Here is a 26,643-nt window from a genome sequence, read left to right as displayed (position 1 = left end):
GAGCAGAATTTGTTCTCCCCTTGGTCCTGCGAGATCAGTAATACACTACGTTCAAATGAGCAAAATGTAGATCATCAGCAAGTGCCATTGTGATACTGTTGGAAAGTCCAAAGTCAACCAGGGTTGTAAAATTATTTTTTTTGCCATCAGCAGAGCTTTATGCAGGAACAAACGAGAAACCGGACCGGGCCAGCCCCCCGTATGTTGTAATCACCAAACACTGTCCTGGAGAAATACGGCCACCGCATTCCCCACATCGAGTAACTGCAACGCTAAAAGTCTCCAAAACTTCTGAATACCTGGACAGGTCCAAAACATGTGGCCCAGATTTGCATTGGCTTTCCCACACTTAGGGCAGGTGTCTGAATCTCGCAGTGTGGCCCGGAACGCTCTTCTCGGCGACACATATAGACGAAACATGAACTTATACTGTAATTCCCACCAACAAGCGTTTTCTGTCAGTTTGTAAGTACCTATCAAGGTGTTTTTGATACTTTCCGAATTTACCGAGAAGGCCAATTCTCTAGTCCATTGTTGCGCCATCCGGGTGAAGTCTGTTGATTGTAAATGCTCTGTTAAATGAGCATGGAAATACTTCAACGGAATCTTACTCTGCGCATCAAGCGCGAACATTGTATTAAAACATTCCCACACTGTTACTGATAAATCTTTCTTAGGTAATGAGTTAACATAATGGCTTAACTGTATGAATGCAAAGGGGTCCCTTTTTTCCAAGTGAAACTCTCCACTAATTTCTGACAATGTTTTCATCCCTCCCTGTTCTGATACCACATGGCTCAGATAGGAAATACCCTTGGTCTTCCAGTCCCGAAAAGTTCTGGAGGTATCTCCCACCGGAAACTCCGGATTACCTCTTATGGAAAGCAATGGGGACACTGATTTGTTTAAAGTAAAGAATTTGCAAAGCCACCTCCATGTCTGTCGCAAGGGGCAGAGTATAGAGGAAGCCATACCCAAATTCGGAAGTTGCCCCTTCCCCTGGTGAAGCCAGCTTGTAAAATGCAAGGGTTCAAACCAGCTAGTTTCAGCAGCCGTGAGGGAAAAATGATTAGTGGCACGGAACCAATCTGAAATGTGACGCATGCCACTGGCCACAGAAAATATATGTAGGTCCATCAATCCCAACCCTCCCTGGATTTTTGGTAGAGTTGCTTTACTAATGGTCATGCGTGCCCTTTTTCCTTGCCACAAAAACAAATTTAATTTCGTCCTCAACCATTTGTCATCTTTAGAGGTCAGGAACATGGGCAAACTTTGATAAGCATATATCCACACGGGAAACAAGACCATATTGTAGAGTGTTACCCTACCCATCAAAGAAATAGGCAAATCCCGCCAGTTCAACAAAAACTGCGCCACCCTCCTCTTTAAGTGTGCCATGTTCCGCTCATATAGGGAACCAAGATCAATTGGGATCCTCACCCCCAGATAAGTCACCTCCTCTTGCACCCACTGGAGTGGAAAAGGATTCCCCCAATCTAAACGTATCCCCACCCTGGAAGGCAGGGCAACAGATTTTTGTTAGGTTTAAGGACAGTCCCGAATATAGCCCAAACTCATCTATAGCTGCCAAGACTCTAGCGAGAGAATTCTGAGGGTCAGTCAAGGTCAGAAATATATTGTCCGCAAAGGACAAAACCTTTACCGGGTGAGTTGGTAACTGAACCCCCGTAATATCTGGGTCAATCTCAATAGTACGTAATAAGGGCTCCAAATATAACAAAAATAAAAAGGGAGAAAGGGGACACCCTTGTCTGGCTCCTGCTCTAATATGTAACGGAGGGGATTTTGACTCATTGACTAAAATTCTAGCTACGGGTTCCCTATAAAGCACCTTTACTGCATCTAAAAAACATCCCCCCATTCCTATGTAGCCCAATACTTGGAATAGGTACCTCCACCGTACTTTATCAAACGTCTTTTCGGCGTCTAGACTAACAAGTAAGAGGTCCAGATCCCTTGCTTGGCAGTGTGCAATTGTCAAAAGTACCCTCCGTACATTAAGGACTGAGTTCCTATTTTTCATAAATCCTACTTGGTGTGCACCAATCAAAGTACTCATAAAGGGCGTAAGCCGATCCGCCAGAATTCGAGCAAGTATTTTGAGGTCCACATTGATAAGGGAAATACCGTGTTTCCCTGAAAATAGGACATCCTCCGAAAATAAGACCTAGTAGAGGTCTTGCTGCAATTTGAAAATATAAGGCCTCCCCCGAAAATAAGACCTAGCAGGGGAGGCCTTATTTTTCGGGGAAACATCGGGTGCCCCCCCCCCCCCCACCTGAGGTCGCCCCCCCCCCGAGATCGCCGGCTCCCTCCCCCCCCTCGATCGCCGGCTCCCCCCGCCCTCAGTCGCTCCCGGAACTAACCTCTTAAACGCTTCCTTTCACCATTCTGGATGGGACCAGAATTGGTACAGTCTGGTCAAAGAATTTTCAAATGATTTAACTTTCAAAATTGCCCTAGAATATAAAAAACTTTCCTTGTTGTAATATAAATCCAGACTTAGATGTTGTTGCAATCACAGAAACACGGCTCAACGGTTCCCACGAATGGGATGCAAGCATACCAGGCTATAATCTATTTAGGAAGGATAGAGAGGGTCGTAAAGGTGGAGTAGTAGCTCTGTATGTGAGGAATGATATCATGGCAACTGAAATGACAGGGACCTGGGAAAAAGAAGAAGCGATATGGATCACCTTAAATAGAGAGGATAGAACCTCTGTCCATGTGGGTGTTGTCTACAGACCCCCGACACAATTAGAGGAACTAGATAAAGATCTGATCGCAGATATTCAAAAATTAGGAAAGAAAAAAGAGGTTCTGTTGATGGGAGATTTCAATCTGCCGGATGTAGATTGGAAGGTTCCGTCTGCCAAATCGGAAAGAAGTAGAGAGATCGTGGATGCTTTCCAAAGTGCTCTGCTCAGACATATGGTGACGGAACCCACAACGGAGGGAGCGATGCTGGATCTGGTGCTCACAAATGGTGATAGTGTGTCAAATGTCCGAGTGGGTGCACACCTGGGAAGCAGTGACCATCAAACGGTTTGGTTTGATATAACGGCTGAAGTGGAGGGTGGCCACTCTAAACTCAAAGTCCTGGATTTCAAGCGTGCTGACTTTAGTAAAATGGGGGAATACCTGAGGAAGGAGATGATGGGCTGGGAGGACGAACATGAAGTGGAAGGGCAGTGGTCCAGGCTGAAAGAAGTAATAAATAGGGCCACAAACCTTTATGTAAGGAGAGTAAATAAAAGCAAGAGAAAAAGGAAACCAATATGGTTCTCCAAGCAAGTGGCTGAGAAAATAAAGGCTAAAGAGTTAGCGTTCCAGAAATATAGAAAATCTCAAGAAGAGGAACACGGGGAGGAATACCGGATGAAACTGAAAGAAGCCAAGAGAGAGGTACGTCTGGCGAAGGCGCAAGCGGAAGAACAAATGGCTAGAAATGTAAGGAGGGGCGACAAAAATTTCTTCAGGTATATTAGTGAAAGAAGAATAACTAAAAAGGGAATTGTAAGACTAAAAGATACAGCGAACCACTATGTAGATAATGATGAAGAAAAAGCCAATTTGCTAAATAGATACTTTTGTTCTGTTTTCACTGAAGAAAATCCTGGAGAAGGACCGCGAGGGACTGGCAAAAGTACACCTGAGAATGGAATGGATATAGCACCGTTCACGGAACAACTTGGAAAGCTAAAGGTGGACAAAGCCATAGGACCGGACGGGATCCACCCCAGAATATTGAGGGAGCTCAGAGAGGTTCTGGCGGGTCCTCTTAAAGATTTGTTTAATAAATCCTTGGAGACGGGAGAGGTTCTGAGGGACTGGAGAACGGCGGAGGTGGTACCTCTTCACAAAAGTGGTGATAGGGAAGAAGCTGGAAACTACAGGCCGGTAAGCCTCACTTCGGTTATTGGAAAAGTAATGGAAGCCATGCTGAAGGAAAGGATAGTGAATTTCCTAGAAGTCAACAAGTTGCAAGATCCGAGACAATTTGGTTTTACCAGAGGGAAATTGTGCCAAACGAATCTCATTGAATTCTTTGATTGGGTAACTGGAGAATTGAATCATCGACGTGCTATAGACGTAATCTACTTAGATTTTAGCAAAGCTTTTGACACGGCTCTTAAATAAACTAGATGGGCTGAAGATAGGTCCCGAAGTGGTGAACTGGATTAGGAACTGGTTGACGGACAGACGACAGAGGGTGGTGGTAAATGGAGTTCGCTCGGAGGAGGGAAAGGTGAGTAGTGGAGTGCCTCAGGGATCGGTGCTGGGGCCGATTCTGTTCAATATATTTGTGAGTGACATTGCCGAAGGATTAGAAGGTAAAGTTTGCCTATTTGCGGATGATACTAAGATTTGCAACAGAGTGGACCCCCGGGAGGGAGTGGAAAGCATGAAAAGGGATCTGAGGAAGCTAGAAGAATGGTCTAAGGTTTGGCAATTAAAATTCAATGCAAAGAAATGCAAAGTGGTGCATTTAGGGAGTAGAAACCCACGAGAGACTTATGTGTTAGTTGGTGAGAGTCTGATAGGTACTGAGGGGGAGAGGGATCTTGGGATGATAGTATCCGAGGATCTGAAGGCGACGAAACAGTGTGACAAGGCGGTGGCCGTAGCGAGAAGGTTGCTAGGCTGTATAGAGAGAGGTGTGATCAGCAGAAGAAAGGAAGTATTGATGCCCCTGTACAAGTCGTTGGTGAGGCCCCACCTGGAGTATTGTGTTCAGTTTTGGAGGCCGTACCTTGCAAAGGATGTTAAAAAAATGGAAGCGGTGCAAAGAAAAGCTACGAGAATGGTATGGGATTTGCATTCCAAGACGTATGAGCAAAGACTTGCTGACCTGAACATGTATACCCTGGAGGAAAGGAGGAACAGGGGTGATATGATACAGACGTTCAAATACTTGAAAGATATTAATCCGCAAAAAAATCTTTTCCGGAGATGGGAAGGCGGTAGAACGAGAGGACATGAAATGAGATTGAAGGAGGGCAGACTCAAAAAAGATGTCAGGAAGTATTTTTTCACGGAGAGGGTGGTGGATGCTTGGAATGCCCTCCCGCGGGAGGTGGTGGAGATGAAAACGGTAACGGAATTCAAACATGCGTGGGATATGCATAAAGGAATCCTGTGCAGTAGGAATGGATCCTCAGAAGCTTAGCCAAAATTGGGTGGCGGAGCAGGTGGGGGAAAAGAGGTTGGTGGTTGGGAGGCGAGGATAGTGGAGGGCAGACTTATACGGTCTGTGCCAGAGCCAGTGATGGGAGGCGGGACTGGTGGTTGGGAGGCGGGAAATACTGCTGGGCAGACTTGTATGGTCTGTGCCCTGAAAAAGGCAGGTACAAATCAAGGTAAGGTATACACATACGAGTGTCTTATCTGACGAGATGGTGAGCCCTTAGGTCCCGCAAAGCCCCGAAGGACCTCAGAGGACAGCCATGCAACCCCAAGTCTTCACCCGCGGTGACCGCCGTTCACCGAGGGTTGAGCCCTCAGCTGCAGGCGGCCAACGGGACTTCCGGTACCGCGGGGTTGACAAGCTGACCCGAACTGGACCCAGGAACCAGGAGAACAGGAGGGAACCCCAAAGGAGACCAAACCAGGCAACCGGATAGGCAGGCAGCTCACAGCAAAGAAAAACTGGCAACAGGTCAGGGCAGAAAGTCCACAGCGAAGTCGAACCAGGCGAAAGGTCAGGGCAGGCAGCTGGCAGCAAAGTCCAAGAAACAGAGCCAAGGTCAAACCAGGAGAACCAGGAGAACAAACCAAACACTGGAACACACAGAGACTGGCCTCGGGAAACAGAACCTGAAGCAAAGTCTTATCCCAGGTCTACTCCTTAAATAGCCTCAGCCGCCCAGCCCCCGCCGACATAGTCGACCAATCAGCATCCGGCCACTAGCAGAACTCCCCTGATTGGCTCTCCCAGATCCTCCAGGCGGGAACACGGCACCAGCCCCCCAATCCAACTCTCCAGAGGCGGCGCTACGGGTACTGGCCCCTGTAAGAGAAAAAGACGCCGGCCATCGCGTCTTGGCGTTAAACTTCCCACTAACACGCGCACTGCCCTCACCGCCGGCGACCGCGAGTCCGGCGGTCGCGATTGCCGGCCCGAGACCCTGAACCCGGGCCGGGCGACCCCCGCCGCGGTAAGCCCCAGCTCCACGCCGCCGCCGCCGCCCCCGGAGGACCGGCTCCCGCAGCGAAGGACCCCGGCTCCCGTGCCCAACAGAAGAACCACCGGCGGATGCGACAATGAGTTTATCTTGTTGGGCAGACTGGATGGACCATGCAGGTCTTTTTCTGCCGTCATCTACTATGTTATGTTACTATGTTACAGTGAAACAGAGGACAGCACTAATATATCTAGTTTCAAACATTATTACTGGTAGAATTGAAAGACTGAAGTTAAGAACGCGTACTGAGGAACTCAGACATTAAGTTCATATGTGAATTAACAAACCACTAGATAACAGTGAAATAATGTACTAGATATAAGTGAGGTTTACGATCTTGAAGTTCTGTGAATATAAATGAAAATAAGTATGAAGTAGTATGGTATGAATGATGTGTGGTATGGGAAAGTAGGATATGCTAAAAATTAATAAAAATTAATGTGGTATATATTTATATAGAAAATAAACATAGGTTTTGCATAAAAAATTTTTTATAGTGGTTACTTAATTGGAAGATATTGGATTATATAGGGTAACCCCTAAAAGTAATGTGAGCTCAGGTATTGGGGATTACAATGAATATACATGAGATAGATTTGTCATGGAAAGGATCCTCACAGGTATTCCTTAGGAACTGGAGGGAAGTGTAAACATGGGTGTACCTAACTGCCTGAGATCTTCCTTCCTTCCATTCTTCCCAAGGGGAGTCCATTACAAATGCCAGAGCCCACCAGGACCTTGGTTTCCCTAACTCAGAGACCAAAGAAAAGAAGAGAAAAATGGAAGGGCCAAGTGTGGGACTTGATACTCATAGGAGACGATGGTGTGAAGCAATGGGATTTTAATCTGAACCACACTAACCCCTGGGGCACAATTTGCCTAAAGAAGGAACAGGAAGGTATCAGCGGGAAAGATACCACATCCAGGAGAAATGAAGAGTAACGCTGCAGCTAGGAAGACTTCATGATGAAGACCCCAGTGATAGGAGGTAGGACCCAAACTCTGGGTGACTCCTGCTTACCTAGTCCAGAGAGGTTGAGCATGTGGTAGACTGAGAGAAGTCCTAGGAAAAGAGAGAAGTCCTTGGAAAAGAGAGAAGGGCTTGGGCTAGTGTGTGCAGTGAAGGCACAGAATGAAGCAGGGAGAGGAGGTCAGGGAATTCCTCTGGCCATATACTTTTAAAGCTCTACAAACACAAGGATTATGGAGGAAAACAAGGGCTGCCAACAGAGGATCAGACAGTGTGCAAAAGGAGAACCTGAAGAGAAAGAAACAAACAAACAGGAGACATCAATCCTGTGGGTAAGTATGATACTTTACTTTCTGTCATCACTCAGGGCCAGTGCAATGGTACTGGGTGTCCTAGGCAAGCCTTCAACATCCCTCCCACCCCACCCCACCCCATCCCATCCAATTCCATTAATTTTCAGGTCCAACTCACATGATTTTTCTAATAGCCCACAACAATCCTATAAAAATGCATAATTAGACCTCATATTTTTAAATTGTGTGCATGTGTATCTCTATATTGAGGGAAATTTTGAAAAGCCATTTACACGGGTAAATGTGCTATTTTGGAAAACGGCCCACTCTTCTTGTAGGTAATAGTAGGTGCTGATGGATCTTTGAGTTGGTGTGGCTGTTGGGATCTGTTTTGCTTTGACTGCAGCTGGTCTTTAGTGCATCCTATGACAAGCAGCACTTATGTGACAAAGTTAAGGTAAAAAGTTAGTGTTAACTTCCACTTCTTAAGCATAAGAAGAGTAAAATATAGGCTTCTTGGAGAAAGCTGAAGTACATTTCCCAGCAGGCAGTATGGCTGTAGTTGGAAATGGCAGGTGTGAGGAAACTGGGATGAGGGGCTAATTAGCAGCTCCCAGGTGATTGATTACTAACACATTTCATGCTATGAGAGGAATTTAAAAAGAGAGGTTTGTCCTCTTAGAGGACACATGCACACAGCCAGGGCACAACATACAGGGGCCCTTTTATTAAGCTGCGGAAAAAGGGGTCCTGTGCTAGCAACGGCAGACATTTTTGCTATGCGCTAGGGCCCCTTTTACTGCAGCAGGTAAAATGGCCAGAAATGAAATGGCTGTGTGGTAAGTTTGCACTTTCCATGTGGCCATTTTTTTGGAAGCACTTACTGACACTCATTGAGTGGTGGTTAAGGGCTCTCGTGCTAACTCCCATGGAAATATTTTTCAAATATTTCCACTAGCGCCGGAAATGTCGCATGTTGGGGGTGGAACTATCGCTGGCGCCTGCGTTGGGCCGGCAGTATTTCCAGATTGCCATGGGGGTAGGCTTACCACTGCTTAATAAAAGGGTCCCACAGAGAACGAGATGCTTAACAAGGAAGGTCTGGTAAAGCTGGGCAGTATTGGAAAAGGGAGACTGTGGTTTCAGCGCATGAACTTTGTATCAGTGATATTTTAGTTCAGCATAAAATTTTAGCTCTAATTCTTATTTAGTTAGAAAACATATCGTTTTTATAATTATTTTATTCTAGTTCAGACAACAATCTTAATTCTAGTTTTTATTCAGTCCTCTTCCAAAATTTTAGTTTTTATTGAGTTCACAAACTCATTACAAATAATTTTAGTTTGTAAGCAAAACAAACATAATAACAAACATAGCTCCAGTGTACAACCAAACCAATAGCACAAACAGGCCAAAGCCCACAAATTTAAAAAAACATCAAGCTTCCTGAACTGCCAATACTGGCAACTGCACATGTTTAGTTTTCAGAGTGTGTGCAAAAACTAAGTAGATGCCGGCGTTGTAGGTTCAGAAAGCAGCAGCAGTCTGCTGAGGTGGAGAGCAGCGTTTTCAGTGCCATCCAGGGTAGTTGTCAGCTGGTGGAGCTTGGGATCCCTGACAGCTCAGGTAGGAGCGGTGGACTGGGGGGGGGGGGGGGGGGGGGGAGGGATGGAGGACAGAACATTTGGTGCCCAACCAAAATCTGCTAACTATGCCCCTGATTTACCTAACCATCAGTGGCATAGTCACAGGTGGGAATGTACAGTTGCCAGCGTTGGCAGTTCAGGGAGTTGCAGAAGACTGCCGAAGCAGAAGGCTGTTGTTTTCAGCACCACTGGGGGGGGAGGAGAGGAAGGGTCTTCAGCTGGTGGGACTTGGGATCGCTAAAGGAGCGCTGCTGATGCGTGGGCCTGAGTCCTAAGTGGGTCTTCCAACCTGTCTGATGAGCCAGCAGTAAAATAAATAAATTGGAAGCATATCTCATGCATACAAAGTCACTGTGTAAACATTTTCATTCTTTCCTCCAGAAAAAATATCAGTTGTAGTTCTTATTCTGTTGCAGGAATTACCACTAGTGTTAGCAGAATCTGTGGTACTTCAGGAGTCAAACAGCACACACCAGAATGAGAGAGAAATCTTCTTTATTTGCCAGCAAACAAAGTAGGACATCAGCACTAAGTCTCTTCTTCTCTTTCTCAGCTCTCTGGATCTTGTGGCTTCTGTCTGTCCTCTTCAGTTCTCTTCTCTCCTTCTTCTGACGTAAGCTGCTTCTGCTCCCAGTTATATACAGTTTTAAACCCCCTCCTAGCCCCCCTTACTTTCCAGATGGTAAAGAATAGATTGATTACCCTGTCTGAACCAATCATCTGTATACATTTATTCCAAAATATCAGTTACATAGGTTTGATATTTTCTAAACTGACCTATGACCTGGGGCCTCTCACGCTAGACAATGGGGCACCAGAACTCTTGCATTTTATTATTATTCACATAATCAGTTTCCCAATCAACTTCATACTAACTTAGGTTCATTGAGGGGCTAAGGGGCCAGTCTTACATTTTGCTATAATCCATCAAGGAAGTAAGTTGACTTTTTCTGACCTCTTTCACCTATTAGCTTCATACATTGAACTAGCTAGGACTGTGGATAATTCAAACCAGATGATGACCTTTTCAACTGCAGTCTTACTTGAAAAGTCAGGCAAAGATATAACACTGGATTAAAAAGATATTCTACATAGAATTATTAATTACACAGAATAAAACATATTCTAAAATAAGCAGAAATCAAATTCCTTATAAGACATAATCTACATCTATCAAGAACTTCTTAAATCTAACTATTTTCTTCTAAGCAGCATTTTAAACTAATCCTTTTAAAACTACAATATGCCTGGCTCATAATGGTATCCATATGTGGTAAACTAATACCTATGAACTAGCCTTAACCATCCATCACTCACAAAGGGTCAAAGAAAGTTTCTCTCTCTGACCTTTCTAACCTCTAGCCTAGCAAAAGCTAGACATTCTAAATAATCTAAACCATATGGCATTCCTCCATCACTTGCAAGACTAAAAAGTTAAATACCATATAATTTCTCTGCCCATGCTGCCTCAATTCTATTGGGGAGAGTACATTTTCTATTCTTATTCAGTTTTCATTTTGAAAATAATTTTACTTTCATTTCTAGTTCTCATGAACTAATGATTAATAATTTTCATTCTTATTTTCATTAACTAAAATATCCCTGCTTTGTATTAAGGCACTGCTGTGTGTGTGGGCTTGATGTGTCAGAAAATCTGGCCTGGAAGTAATATTATGTAAACCAGGAAATAAAAGGAGTAGAGTTACCATATTTGTGGAGACAAAAAAAAGAGGACAGAAAAAATAAAAATGGTTAATATCTTTGCTAAAGAAATATTTTATTGTAGCCTTTAGTTAATGAACACACAACAAACAGTGACTTACAGTACTACAGGATTTGAGTTTGACCGAGTCTGAACACAAGGATAATTATCTAAAGAGCGCATATCCCTCAACAACTTTGGCTGGCTTCTGAGATACGTGTGAAAGTGTTTGCATGACATATGCTTAAAGTTGTACTGCACAAACAAAATTCCTTTCACAGATTCAACCAGCATGGGAACAGAGGGGATCAGCAATGACTTTCTCTCTCTTTAGCACCCCCATTGACTAATAGGCCACATATAATCAGTGTTTTTTTTGTGCAGTTACGGTGTACTGGCACCTTTTTTTTTCCGGTCTGGCAGCTCCCCGACATTTCTGCCCCCTTTAAGTATTTACCAAAATCGCAGCGGTGAACTGGCGGGCAGCGCTAGTAAAAGCAGCAAGCAGGCAGGCTCAACTCCGTCCTTCGCTTCCCTGCCCTCTCTGTGTCCCGCCTTCCTCTGATGTCATTTCCTTTCCGCGAGGGCGGGCGGGACGCTGAGAGGGCAGGGAAGCGAAGGACGGAATTGAGCCTGCCTGCTTGCTGCTTTTACTAACACCGCCGGCCAGTTCACCGCTGCAACTTCGGTAGAGAGTGGAGTGGAAGTGGGACATGGGAGAGGGGTGGGCAGGGGAGAGAGGGGAATCGCTGGACATGGGAGAGGAGAGGATCGCTGGACATGGGAGAGGGGAGGGCAGGGGAGAGAGGAGAATCGCTGGATATGGGACAAGGGAGGGCAAGGGAGAGAGCAGAATCGCTGGACATAGGCGAGAGAAGGACAGGGGAGAGAGGAGAATCGCTGGACATGGGAGAGGGGAGGGCAGGGGAGAGAGGAGAATCGCTGGATATGGGAGAGGGGAGGGCAAGGGAGAGAGCAGAATCACTGGACATAGGCGAGGGAAGGACAGGGGAGAGAGGAGAATCGCTGGACATGGGAAAGGGGAGGGCAAGGGAGAGAGGAGAATAGATGGACATGGATGGGAGGGCAGGGGAGAGAGGAGAATCGCTGGACATGGGAGAGGGAATGGCAGGGGAGAGAGGAGAATCGCTGAACATGGGAGAGGGGAGGGCAGGGGAGAGGAGAATCGTTGGACATGGGAGAGGGGAGGGCAGGGGAGAGAGGAGAATCGCTGGACATGGGAGAGGGGAGGGCAAGAGAGAGAGAAGAATCGCTGGACATGGATGGGAGGGGAGGGCAGGGGAGAGGAGAATTGCTGGACATGGATGGGAAGGGCAGGGAAGAGAGGAGAATCGCTGGACATGGGTGGGAGGGGAGTGCAGGGTACAGAGAATTGCTGGACATGGAAGGGAGGAGAATCGCTGGACATGGAGGGGAGGGCAGGGAAGAGAGAATTGCTGGACATGGATGGGAGGGGAGGGCAGGGAAGAGAGGAGAATCGCTGGACATGGATGGGAGGGGAGGGAAGAGAGAATTGCTGGACATGGAGGGGAGGGGAGAGAGGACAATCGCTGGATGGTAGGGAGAGGAGGGCAGAGAAGAGAAGAATCACTGGACATGGATGGCTGGGGAGGACAGGGAGCAGAGAAGAATCACTGGACATGGATGGCAGGGGAGGACAGGGGGCAGAGAAGAATCGCTAGACATGGATGGCAGGGGAGGACAGGAGGCAGAGAAGAATTGCTGGACATGGATGGCAGGGTAGGACAGGGGGCAGAGAAGAATCGCTGGACATGGATGGCAGGGGAGGACAGGGGGCAGAGAAGAATCGCTGGACATGGATGGGAGGGGAGGACAGGGAAGAGAGGAGAATCGTTGGACATGGATGAGAGGGGAGAGAAGGGGACAGAGGAGACATGCTGGACATGGATGGAGGGGAGGGAAGAGAGGAAGGAGATGCACATGGATGGGAAGGCAGGGAAGAGGAAAAATGCTGGAAATGGATGGAGAGGAGAGCAGGAGATAGAGGAGAATTGCTCGACATGGATGGATGGAGGGGTTGGCAGAGAGAGAGAGGAGAAATGCTGGACTTCGATGGAGGAGAGGAGAGAGAGAATTATTGCTTTATATGGATACGGGGGGGGGAAGAGAGGAGAAATGCTGGACATGGATAGAGGGAAGGAGAGAGAAGTGCTGGACATGGATGGAAGGAAGGAAAGAAAAAAGAAGAAGATGCTCATGGATGGAGATGAGGGAAAGGGAAGAGAGGAGAAAAACTGCACATGGATGGAGAAAATAGGCAAAAGCTGGATCCATGTTATACCTCCTCCAGTCAATTCCATGGAGGAGGATCCAGCTTTTACTTATGGATGTATGGCAAGAAATGAAGAAGAAAGAAGGAAAGCAAAGAAATAAATGGAAAGGAAGCTCTGGAAACAGAGTTAAGGGAACAGATAGAGAGCAGCAGAATCAGAGACTGGGACCATTATGGATAGAAAAACAAAGTCTCCAGACAACAAAGGTAGAAAAAATCATTTTATTTTCATTTTAGTGTTTGAAATATGTCTAATTTGAGAATTTACATTTGCTGTCTTATTTTGCGCTGGGTATACTGGAGCTGTAACAGCTTACAGACATTATTTATAATGAAAAAAATCAGGTTATTTTTTTCTCCTGTACTAGTATAATATTTTCAATGATGTCTGTTTATATGCACCATGGCTGGTATAAGGGGTGTGGCTAATGTGGGTGTGGCTATCATAGGGGTGGAGCCATATGTGGTGACCACGCCCATAATGAGTACCAGCACCTTTTTTTCTACAAGAAAAGCACTGCATATAATGGTTTCTCTCATTATATGGATAGGTGTTTTGGTCATAGGCACATAAAAGAAAAAAGAGGACATTTCCCTAAAAATTAAAAATCCTGGAGGACATATTTGATGAAGTCCAAAAAGAGGACATGTACTCTTAAAAGAGGACATACGTAGGCATATTTTCAAAGCACTTAGACTTACAAAGTTCCATATGTTACTATGGAACTTTGTAAATCTATGTGCTTTGAAAATGAGTTCCATGGTAACCCTAGAAAGGGGGGAATAGGAAGTACCTGTTGTCTAAGCTAAGGAAAGACTAGAAATTTCAAGTAGGGTTTGCTGATCTTGTGGCAGGGGACAGAGAAAAAAATGACCCAAAGTTAGTGATATGGAGATACCATGTATTTTATGTTAAGAAACATAAAACCTTTGATTTTGGAAAGTTTAAGTATTGCTCTGCATTGTGAGGTAGAAAGTAGGAAGACTGTTTAATAAGGTCTTGGCAGGTTTGTTTCACTGGCCTGTAGAGGATGCTAGGCTCAGAACAACAAGGATCAGAGGGAAGGATGGCCTGGGATCATCACACTCTCCAGAAGCTGACACTCCAGTTGAATCCCTAGTTTTGCCTAATGCAGCATTCCCAAACTGCACACTCACAGGTGTGCCGCGGAGAGAGAGGCATAATAAGTGCACTCTGATTGGTCTCTTCTTCCTGTGTGCCGGGACCTAGGTTATCGCGTGTTAACTCTTCTCTGCCACTGGTCATGGGTTGGGTCCTTCTAATGAACCGATGGCCGGCAAGAGAGCAGAATTAACGCGTTAACAAGCAATAACCCAGATCCCCGCACACAGGAGCAGGAGACAGACAGAGAGAGCACAGCAGAGGCAGTAAACTACTGGCACCAGGTAGATTTCTGAGGGTGGCCTATCATTCTGGGATTGCTGTGGAAATTGTGAGGCAGCTATGAATACTGTTTGTAGGTGTTGATAGTTGTTACTGTGGTTCTATACTGAAAACATTTTGTATTTAAATGACCAAATAGCACAGCAGTAGTTGACTAGGAGTACAAGGCAGTTCCTTCTATGCACAGGAGATTAAAGGTGTAGCCCCCCATGAAAACGTTTTTTTTTTCCTCAGAATACTTTTTTTTGGGGGGTGGGCGTCATGAAAAATTGCATAGACACTAAGGGCACTGTGAACCAAAAATGTTTGGGAACCATTGACCTAATGCTTTAGCTGACCCTGAACTTACTTTGTTTTATGGACTATAAAGGGGGAGGGGATGGGACTTGATATACCACCTTTATGTGTTTTTTGCAACTACATTCAAAGTGGTTTACATAGTTTATACAGGTACTTATTTGTACCTGGGGCAACAGAGGGTTAAGTGATTTGTCCAGAGTCAAAGTGCAGTGGAAATCGAACCTAATTCCCCAGGATCAAAGTCCGCTACACTGACCACTAGGCTACTCTTCAACTAAAACCTTATTGTTTTCATTGCTCTACTTTTGTATATCTCTGTGCACCTGGGGAGGGCCCAATCCTATATAATAATTCTCACCTCCAACATTCTGAGGCTGCCTGGAACCGTGGTCTGGTTACTGTATGTGCAGGAGGGGGGAGTGTGGGGCATGTTTATTTATTTATTTAACACATTTATAGCCCACATTTTCCCACTAGTAGTAGGCTCAATGTGGTGGGAGGGCTTGACATTGTGGGGTGTTGCTTAGTGTGTAGGCTGGGGAATTGTGAAAGTGGAAGGAGCAGAGGAAATTGGTTTGATGAGGTGGAATTGGATATAGTTGCAAATTGTCTGAGCCTCTGGGAGAGTGAGTTTGTTCCTCCGAACGTGGCTGATCGTCTGCAACAGGGATCAGCACAGGGGATGGGGGGGGGGGGGGGGGGGGGGGGGGGGGGGGGGAGACAGGGATACTCTGAAGTATGGGATTCAGTCAGGGACCAGGGGCGCAACAAGGGCGCGCTGGGGATGTGTGTGTGGTGGGGTCTGAGGAGGGAGGGGGGAGGGTCGGGGGGGGGGGACTTTAGTGGTGGGGACTTGGAATGTAAACGGGCTCAATAATCAGGAGAAATGTAGTCGAGTTTTTAAAGAGTTGAGTAGATTGAAGTGGGACGTGACGATGCTACAAGAAACACACTTAAGGCCAAGAGACCTGCAGCGTAGGCCTTTTATTTATTTATTGCATTTGTATCCCACATTTTCCCACCGTATGGCAGGTTCAATGTGGCTTATATATTGCTAAAAAGGTGGTTACAAAATTTAGATTTGTAGAAATCTAGTACATAATACAGAAGTACAATAAATGCTTAGGTTGATATATTAGCATATTGTGAGAGAGGTTAATATTATTGTTTTCCATTTCTGAACTTTTCGTGATGTATGTTGGTGTGGGATTAGGCAGATCCATGGGGGAAAGACTTCTTGAAAAGATATGTTTTCTGAATTGTAGGTAGTTTTCTGTGAGTTTCAGGTCTTTGGGTAGTGAGTTCCAAAGTTGTGTGCCTATAAAAGAGAGGCTGGTGGCATGTGAAGATTTGTATTTTATACCTTTGCAATAGGGGTAGTGAAGGGTTAGGTGGGTTCTTGCTGTTTTCATCACGTTTCTTAATGGTAGATCGATAAGCTCCGTCATGTAATCTGATGCAAGTCCGTAGATGATTCTGTGGGCTATTGTGCATATTTTGAATGTTATGCAAGCATTATTAGGAAGCCAATGTAAGCTTCTTAGGAGGGGTTTCGCGCTTTCAAAGTGTGTTTTTCTGAAGATGAGTCTGTTTTGTGCTGTCTGTAGTTTTCTTATGATTTGATCTTTGCAGCCTACGTAAATACTATTGCAGTAGTATACATGGGTTAGCACCATGGTTTGGATCATGTTGCAGAATGAATCCCTGGGAAAGTAAGGTTTTATACATTTGAGCTTCCACATAGTGTAGAACATTTTCTTGGTTGTGTTCTTAGCTTGGCTTTCTAGCATTAGGTTGCGGTCAATTGTTATGCCTAAGATTTTCAAGTGGTCCGAGATTGGGAGGGATGAACCCTGTGCGTTAATTGCTGAGGGGGGAACATTATTGTATTGGGATGAGAGAATGAGACATTGGGTTTTATCTCTATTGAGTTTTAACTTGAATGCCGATGCCTAGGATTCCATATGTTCATGCTGTTTATTATTTCCTTGGTGATTTCTTGAGATCTTGTTTGGATAGAGATTTAGCCAGTGATGTCATCATTAGGTTGAATAATATAGGTAAGAGCGGTGATCCTTGTGGTAACATAGTAACATAGTAACATAGTAGATGACGGCAGAAAAAGACCTGCATGGTCCATCCAGTCTGCCCAAGACAAACTCATATGTGTATACCTTACCTTGAATTGAATTTGTACCTGTCCTTTTCAGGGCACAGACCATATAAGTCTGCCCAGCAGTATTTCCCGCCTCCCAACCACCAGTCCCGCCTCCCATCACCGGCTCTGGTACAGACCGTATAAGTCTGCCCTCCCCTATCCTTGCTTCCCAACCACCACCCCCTCTTCCCCCCACCTGCTCCGCCACACTTCTGGTACTCCACATTCCGCTTTCCAAGGTGGAGATATATCAGTTTGATTTGACTTGGTATGTTCTGGATGTCAGAAATCCCTTGATCTAGGAGAGTACTTTTCCTGTAATTCCTATCTTGTTAAGGATTCTCAGTAGTATGTGGTGGTCGACCATATCGAATGCGCTCCATAGGTCAAACTGGAGTACAAGGATGTTTTTACCCCTTGCTATTTCCTGCTTGAATCTGGTCAGGAGTGTGGTTAGTATTGTTTCTGTACTGTGCTGAGGTCTGAAGCCAGATCGAGATTTGTGCAGTATGTTGAAATCAGTGAGGTATTCTTTTAGTTGTTTGGCGACTATGCCGTCTGTCAATTTGGTTGTTAGGGGTATGGATGCTATCGGTCTATAATTCAAGGTGTCTTCTACTTTTTTTTTTGGTGTCTTTTGGGATGGGAGTTAGGACATTTCCTCTGTCCTGTGGGAATAGGCCTTTTTTGAATAGATAAAATTAAGGTGGTCTGTGAGTTCTGTGACGTATTGATTAGGGGGGGGGGGGGGGGTTCAATATATAGTTGGAGCAGGTGTCTAGTTGGCAGTGGGCGGAGGAGAATTTTCTGAGTGCGTGAGCTATTATTTCGGTGCTTAGATAAGTGAAGTTATTCCAAATACGGTCTGCCGGGTATTCCCATGGGTTCCGATCTACCGTATTTTTCGGACTATAAGACGCACTTTTTTTCCCCCCCAAATTTGGGAGGAAAATGGGGGGTGCGTCTTATAGTCCGAAGGTAGACTTCTCCCTACTCACGCGATCTTCCCTGGTGGTCTAGTGACGTCGGGGCAGGAAAGAGCCTCCTCTTTCTTGCCCAGCGCGCTGCTCTCCATCCTCCTGTATGCAGCCTGACGGTCTCGGCGAGATTCAAAATGGCCGCCGAGACTTCAATTCTCGGTGGCCATTTTGAATCTCGCCGAGACCGTCAGGCAGCAATGCATACAGGAGGATGGAGAGCAGCGCGCTGGGCAGGAAAGAGGGGGCTCTTTCCTGCCCTGACGTCACTAGACCACCAGGGAAGATCGCGTGAGTAGGGAGAAGTGGTGACAGGGCCGGGGGGAGGGCGGGATTCGGACAAGACGCACCGGAGCACCTAGGTTTTAGAGTTGGGAAAAAGGAAAAAAAAATTTTCCTATTTCCCTCCTCTAAAACCTAGGTGCGTCTTATGGTCCGGTGCGTCTTATAGGCCGAAAAATACGGTAGTTCATTTATGAAGGTTTCTGGATTAATATTTCCCTGATGCAGATTCTTGTGTAGATTGGTAATTTTTTCTTCTAATTATTTGGCAAGATTGTCTGCATGTGGGAGGTTTGCATTCGGTGTAGTTGCCGTTTTGGTGTTAAGTAAGTTGTTTATTAGTTCGTATAATTTCTTTGTGTCTTTGTAATCTGTGCCTATTTGTTCTCTGTAGAAGTTTCTTTTGGATTGTCTTATTTTATATTTGTATTTTATTTGACTGTCTTTCCAGGCCTTTAGTGATTGTTCATTTTTGTTTTTTTTCCAGTTTCGTTCTAATTTTCTAGTTTGCCTTTTTAGAATTTTTAGTTTTTCATTAAACCAGAGTATTTTATTGCGTTTTTGTGCTGATTTTGTATGTATGGACACTATTTTGTTGAGGATTTCGTTGCATCGTTCGTTCCAAACAGTGAAGAAGTCAGTTGAATTGGCTTCTGGTGACCAGTTATCATATATTTCTTGCCAAAATGTTTGGGGGTCTATTTTACCTCTTGTCCTATATAATAATTCTCACCTCCAACATTCTGAGGCTGCCTGGAACCATGGTCTGCTAGGTGCTGTAGATCAAACTGACATCATGAATCCCACTGATTGGCTGCGCCTCGGGTGAAGTCACAAAGCAAGCAAAACTATGAGATGCTGCAGGACGTTTAATAGACAGGAGTGGAAGTGAGCAAAGCAAGTGTATGGTAAGCAAGGAAGCCCATTGGTTAATCGCTGTTTCCACTCCCCTACGCAGCCGTCATTGGTATACACTCAAAAACAAGCAAACCTAGGAGCTGCTGCTTCACATTGTCATTTTTAAATTGTTGTTCCATCTGAAACAAGTCTAAAGCTGTTTCAACTGGATAGACAGTGCCTTAAAACGTGGAGGACAAAAGGAGTGGGGAGACAGACAGACCCTGCAACTAGGAGGGAGGGCGGGCGACCGACCCTGCAACTGGGTGGGAGGGAGAGAGGGAGGGAGGGGGGACCCTGCAACTGGGAAAAAGGGAGGGAAGAAGGAAGGAAGGGAGGGGGACCCCCCCCACAACTGGGAGGGAGGGGGGACCCTGCAACTGGGAGACAGACCGGGGGGGGGGGACGATAACGACCCTGGAACTGGGAGGGAGGGGGGACCCTGGCACATACTCTCAATCTCAATCTCACACACACACTCGCACCCAGTCTCACTCTCTCTGTCACACACACACTCGCACATTCACTCTCTCTGACATAGTCACTCTCACACACACTCTCTCAAACATACACACTCCGAGGAAAACCTTGCTAGCACCCGTTTCCTTTAAAACAGAAACGGGCCTTTTTTACTAGTTTTATATAAGGACCGTTGATGCGTTTGGGGAAGACCTTTCTTCTTCCAGCATAAGGTCATAGTTAATTTAAAGTGGTCAGACCAAGGTACGCTTTTCCATTGCTGTTCCATTACCGAAAAGGTTCGGTCACTGGATAGTTTGTATGTTAATAGATCCAGTGCATGGCCTTTTTTTTATGAGTGTGGGGTTGACTTGTGGCCAGTGGAAGTCCCGCGTTTGCAAGAACTCTTTGCATTCTAGTGTGTCATTTGAGGTTGTGTCCTCTAGGTGAAGGTTTATATCTCCTATTATTATTACGTTAGGATTTGTGAGGCATGTGTTTGATATAAAGTCCATGAGAGTTGGTTGGGCATCTTTCCAATTTCCTGGTGGTCGATATAATATGATGCAAGTCAGGTGAGCTGGGGAGGGGATTTGTTTTGTAACCTGATTGCGGCGATTTCAAGTTCTGTATTAATGGATTCCGAAATGGGTTCTGAAATAAATTCATCTTTGTAGATCAGGGCTATGCCTCCTTCTCTTTTACCTGTTCTGGTCCAATGGTTGATTTTGTATCCTGGAGGGCAGATGTCAAGGATTATGGGGTCATCTTGGTTATGAATCCATTGTCATTTCAGGATATCAGATTACTGATCAAGCGTTTATATATCCTATTTGGATCTGTTTAAAGATTTTGTCTATTAGTTGATGTGTGATCGATGTGTTGGGTGTGTATGGATTCTTTTCTCCTGTTTTCTGTTTTTTTGTGTGATGACAATTTTCCATGGTAAGGTCTGGTTTCGATCTGATGACAGTAGTTTAATCTGTTTGTCCTATGTTGGGAGTATATTATAGGGATGATATTCTGTTCTTCTTAGGATAGGGCATCTATTGTTTGTACTAGGGCCAGGATGTGTAATCTTAGGATTAGTTTTGTATAGTTCATTTTTATTTTTTATGAATTCTGATTTATGGCCAGTTCTGGTCTGTGACACTGATGTTCAGGCAGTGCGTATTTCCTAGTAAAAAAGGTGCCGGTACTCAAATGCTAGGCCACTCTTCAGGGGTGGGGTAATCACTGAGGGACCCATCCCACAATAGCCAAGCCCCCTGCAACCGGTCACAGAATGTATGACAAGGCAGAATTGGTGTGTAGAGCCTCAGCTCTTTCATTAAAACTTGGGGTCCATGGGTCAATTTTAGCAGACAACGGAAAAGGTGCCGGTACTCAGTACCCCCAAGTACCCCCTCAAAAAAAGCCCTGCGTTCGGGAGAGGTAGGATAATCTCCAGCTCCTTTTTTGTTTGCAGTAGTGTTTAAGTTTAAAGAATTAGATCTGTTTCTCTGGCTGCAGTATTGCCTACCTTGTTTGCCTGCTTCCTTCCTTCCTGTTCCCTCTCCCTTCCCCTCTACCCCTATGGTGCAGCATTTCTCTGTCCCCTCTCTCTTCCCTTCACCCTTATGGCCCAGCAAACTCAATGTACCCTCTCTCCCATTTCCTCTTATGATCTAGCAGCTCTTTGCCCCCTTCTCTCCAACCCCCCCCCCCCCCCCCTCAAAAAGAGCACAGTTTTAATGTTCAGCAAGGCTGTAGCTTGGAGGAGAAAGTGACCGCAGGAAACCCAGCCTAGCAGCAGGATACAGCCACACAAATCCTGATGCTGTGCTCCTTCCTGGGTTGTGTTTATGCGGCAAACTGGGCACTGGAAATGAAAGCCTCCTAAGTGCTGTTTACCACCTACACAACCCAGGAAGGAGTACGGCATCAGGATTTGTGTAGGTAGTTTTATATCGGATATTCACACAAACCAATTATTCTAGACTCATTGGCTCAGGGATATGACAGTACCTAATTGGCTGTTAGACACTCACTAGCTAGCTATAACAATGAAAGGAACTATGCCACAGATGGAATAAATTATTGTTTATTAGAAAAAATAAAAAGTACATGTAGCAAATGCAAAGCAAATTACAAAAATAACTTACACTACTAAAAATAGATCATCACCAGGAGATTTTATATATATAATGTCAGCAGGCACCTCTTCGTGCTGTCCGCTCTTGTCCCGACACCTCTCAGTGCTGTCCGCTCTCTCCGCGACACCTCTCCGTGCTGTCCTTTTTCACCCACACAATTGGGGCTAATCCATCACCTTAGGAGAACTGCTTTTGCTTATTTGTAACAAGTGATTATTCACAGTACTATTTCCCCAATGGTATCAGAGAAAACCAGTCTGCCCGCTGTATTACAGCTGCTAGTCTCTGTGCACATTGTTTCACTTCTCCCACACTCAAAAATCCATAACCGTTCAGTTTTAGAATTAGTTAATGACTTGGGATAAACCTGTGGTTCAGTCAATTCCTCTTCTCCTTTCTCTTACTGCCTAGTAGGTAGAGGCATTTTCACCACCCTCACTTGTCAGACACCAACACTCTGACAACCTCCCACAAATGTTCAGACTGACCTCCTTCAGGTAATTAATTCCCACAGTTCCATGAAGCCAGACCGCATCTAGGCATTGTCACTGAGCGGCCCCATATCTCTGGCTTCTCTCTGCAGTCTCTTCCTTTTCCATCTCCCTTTGTCCTGATCAAAAGAACTCCATTTGCTCCACACCAGCCTCCTTCATGACATTTTCACTTTTCTCTCCTAGTTCAATCTCCTCCCCCTCCATGGAGTCTTCCCCCACCCTCTCTCCCAGGTGCTGCTCCTCCACCTGATTATCCTCCATCTCCCAATCACCTCCTGACTTTACTACCTGCTGGGAGTTGTAGTGCTGTTTCTCTTGTTCCCTCCTCCCTTGCAAGTGCTGCTGGGTTCTGTAGTTCTCTTCCCTTCTTGCAAGTCTCCTACCCCCTTTTCCCGTCAGAGAGTGCTCTTCCTTTCTTGGCTTACTGCCCCTGTCAGCTCTTCTCTGCTTTCCCTCTACATCCTCCTTACAATAAATATATATATATATATATATATATATATATATATATATATATATATATATATATATAGCCAAAAACTAATATGGATAAGTAATAATACAACTGATCACACCACTAATATCCACAGCTGCGCCAGCCTCGGCTCCAGCGCTAAGCTTACTGCTTCGGTAATTTGTTTTAATTGCTCCGGGGTGAAAACGGAGCTCTCACGTTTTGCCGGGTCATCTTCTCCACTCGTCACTTTCAGCTTTTCTTTCTCCCGTTTTCCTCCTCGGGCAGGCAAGCTTTTACCCTGCGGTTCCACAAATTTATCCATGAAGTATTCTCGGACTTTTGTAAGCGATTTTAGGGCTAGAGTTCAACTCTTTGCAATTAAAAATTGCATCAATTTGACAGAAGGGCCTAAGAGAGCACAGAACCACGTCCTTCACTCTCTAGTGCATCACGTGACCTCCAGGCAGGCAACTTTTAACTCCTAACTCTTGTTCACTTGTTCAGAACCTTTATTTTATCATCCTGACTTTAATATTCCCTTATCTCTTGTTTGTCCTGTTTGTCTGTCCTAATTAGATTGTAAGCTCTGTCGAGCAGGGACTGTCTCTTCATGTTCAAGTGTACAGCACTGCGTATGTCTAGTAGCGCTATAGAAATGATAAGTAGTAGTAGCAGTATAATCGAAAAAAAGGGCGTCCCTGACGAGCATTTGGTCGACTTTACTTGGTCCTTTTTTTGTTACCACCAAGCCACGAAAAGGTGCCCGAACTGACCAGATGACCACCGGAGGGAATCAGGGATAATCTCCCCTTACTCCCCCAGTGGTCACTAACCCCCTTCCAACCTAAAAAAATAGTTTAAAAATATTTTGTGCCAGCCTCTATGCCAGCCTCAAATGTCATACTCAGGTCCATCGCAGCAGTATGCAGGTCCCTGGAGCAGTTTTTAGTGGGTGCAGTGCACTTCAGGCAGGTGGACCCAGGCCCATCCCCCCCCCCCCACCTGTTACACTTGTGGTGGTAAATGGGAGCCCTCCAAACCCCCCCAAAACCCACTGTACCCACATGTAGGTACCCCCCTTCACCATAAGGGCTATGGTAATGGTGTAGAGTTGTGGGGAGTGGGTTTTGGGGGGGATTTGGGATCTCAATTGCTATTTCAATGAACGGGAGTGGGAAGTGATCTGCGGGGAGGTCCAAAAGGCATCAACATGTGCATTAGTGCAAGACAATGCTCACAAGGTACTCACTAGGTGGTACTATATACCCCTGAGAGACTGAAGCGCATGTACCCTAATACCTCTGATCTTTGTTGGAGATGTGGGTTGCATACGGGCTCCTTTGTGCATATTTGGTGGACCTGTCCACGACTGATCCCATTCTGGCATGCAGTAATGAAAGCCTTAGTAATTATGATAGGGGAATTGCTGGTGTGCAGCCCATCGGTGTGTTTGCTGGGACTGCATAATGAGAGTGACTCCTGGGAGAGGAGCAAATTGATGAGATGGGGCTAGCGGCAGCAAAATGTCTTATAGCGTGGAGATGGCGGACTACTGACCCCCTGTCAACGGGGGACTGGAAATGTAAACTGGGACAATGTATAGTCATGGAACGCCTCACGGCATATCGTAGAATGGGGAGTTACGGTGCAAGGGGGGGTGGTCCTGACTTCAAGACTGCTTAGCCCAAGTTTTATAATAATTTGTTATGACTTGAGCTTGTTCAATAGAAAGAGGGGAGGGGGCAAGAGAGAGTGACGGGAATGGGTGCAGGAAGAGGGGGGCGGGAAGGGGGAGTTACCTTAGAGTGTGTAAAAAAGTAAGTTTAAGGGTGCATGATGATGTGTGGGGCCTGGTGACAAAGTCTGAAGCATCTGACTTTATATGTAAGAATTATGCAAAGCCCATGGAGCATAAAAAAGTGTAAGTAGACCATCGCTGAAGTGATGGTGGAGAGTACTAATAAGCTATGCATTTTATGAGCTAACTGGCCCAGGCCCGGTGCTCAAGGCATAATTGTATGTTTGATTGCACTGCATTGCTATGTTGGCTTTATATTATAAAACTCAATAAAACATTTAAAGTTGAAAAAAAAAGATATTTCATGTGGCTTATAAGTAGAAAAGCGACAGCATTGTTGGGGCTGGCTCAGGAGCCCTGCATTGAAGCAGGGAATCCGAATTCAGAGTTCCACTTATTGGAGCCAGTAGGACCTGACAACATATCAAGGTTAACGCACTTTCATGCCAGGGGAGAGAGGGAAAGTGGTTACTAGAGTCTGCAAAGGGTACCAGGCTCTCCAAAAATGAGCATCTGTGGGCGCATGCAAATCTTTCATGAATATTCATTGTGGATATCCTGAAAACCTGACTGGCTGGAGTGCTTCCAGGAGCAGGTTTGGGAACCTCTGTCCTAAGGGACTACCAGAAAATGTAAACATCTCTTTCATTTAATGTCCCATTTTCCCTCATTCTGTAAACCACTCTTTGCAGACAGCTTGCCCAGGTAATGTGCTTTTGCTGGCCAGAAGGGCTACAGCATTGATTCCCAAACCTGGTCCTGGAAGCACCCCAGCCAGTCAGGTTTTCAGGACATATTTAATATTCATTAGAAAGAAGTGCATGCAAATCTTTCTCATGAATATTCATTGTGGATATCCTGAAAACCTGACTGGCTGGGGTGCCTCCAGGACCAGGCTTAGGAACCACTGGGCTAGGGGAAAACTTTTCCATGTATATCCTCATTGCTGCTACTGAGTACTCACAAAAAATCTTTGAGAGGGCATAAGAAGAGAAAACAGGGGGGTAGAAAATCAAAATATTAGCTGCTATTTCTCCAGAACAACTACACCCGTCTTCCTTCTCTTCCTAGGAACAAATTGTGGCAAGTCTGAACTGGACTCAGACCTGAATCTCCTGAACTTCAGCATCATTGTTTTGTCTTACCTGTTGTCAGAAGCGGTAGGAGCAGCTGAAGCCAAGCACAGTAAAGTGTCATTGTTAGACACTGCTGGGATCAAGGAATTTGAGAAGGGGGTGGGGGAGGTTGGAGGGGTTGCAGACCCCTGCACTCATTGTTAGCAGTTGGAGATCATAGTCAGATGCTCTATCTGAAATCAGAGAGACAGAAAGAGAGAGAGAGAGAGTTACTACTATTAAAATTATTTGATCACATCAGTCAACCAGTCCTTTTATAAGGAGAGAGGTCCGAAGTCTATCATTAACCCCGTGGGATGGCTGGCCAATAGAAACTCTACCTCTAATAATTGATGCAGATTTGAATTAGAACACTTCTTCTTTACTACTTATACAAAGGAGAGTCTTCAGTGTAGTGTGATCCCAGTAACAGAGGCAACAAATTCTCTCCACTAGCATATGCTCTGTGAAGTAACACACAACCCTGACCAGCCTATGAAAAGACTGCAATTCAAACTGTGCCACAAGCCCTAGAGCACTGGCAGTGATACACATTCCTGCACAGACAATGCACACTAGCACAATATTTGGGCACACACGAAGATGTTACTATGTACTTTAAAGATCCAATAGATCAGTGGTTCTCAACCCTGCCAGCTGAGTTTCTCATGTATATGCATTGTAGATAACATGCAGAGAGTTGCATACCAAGGAAGCAGTGCATGCAAACTCATTGTGGATATACTGACAACTTGACTGTCTGGGTGTGCCCCAAGGACTGCGTTGAGAAGCATTGCAATAGATCCTCCTTTCCTTCCCAGACTAGGATAATTCAAGTAAAAACAAAAAATCACAATTACTTCTTCAGGGAACACCCATATCTCCCAACCCATTACTCAGCAGCCTGAGCACCATGTCTCCCACCACAAAAATAGTAATAGCTCGGAAGACCTAAAACCCTCTCGTCCTCTCCAAAATGGTCAATATGTCCTTAGACCAATCACAGACATTCAAATATTTGAAAGGTATTGA

General features: G+C 45.3%; 1 protein-coding gene across 3 annotated transcripts in view; it reads right to left on the bottom strand.

The window, feature by feature from the left end:
* Positions 1 to 26,643, bottom strand: part of LOC115476473 (CD276 antigen-like) — a 174,961-nt gene that overhangs the window by 113,874 nt on the left and 34,444 nt on the right. For 2 of the 3 annotated variants that reach the window (XM_030212868.1, XM_030212869.1), the window contains exon 2: positions 25,642 to 25,805. In XM_030212868.1, the coding sequence (XP_030068728.1) occupies positions 25,642 to 25,693 (52 nt within the window). In that variant the 5' untranslated portion in view covers positions 25,694 to 25,805. Of the gene's footprint in view, positions 1 to 25,641; positions 25,965 to 26,643 lie in introns of those variants that run through there. The other variant, XM_030212867.1, reaches the window with a different exon arrangement.

Source organism: Microcaecilia unicolor, chromosome 8, assembly GCF_901765095.1.
Source record: "Microcaecilia unicolor chromosome 8, aMicUni1.1, whole genome shotgun sequence".
NCBI lineage: Eukaryota > Metazoa > Chordata > Amphibia > Gymnophiona > Siphonopidae > Microcaecilia > Microcaecilia unicolor.
Note: the sequence above shows the minus strand (reverse complement) of the source record. Positions and strands in the feature narration are given on the sequence as shown.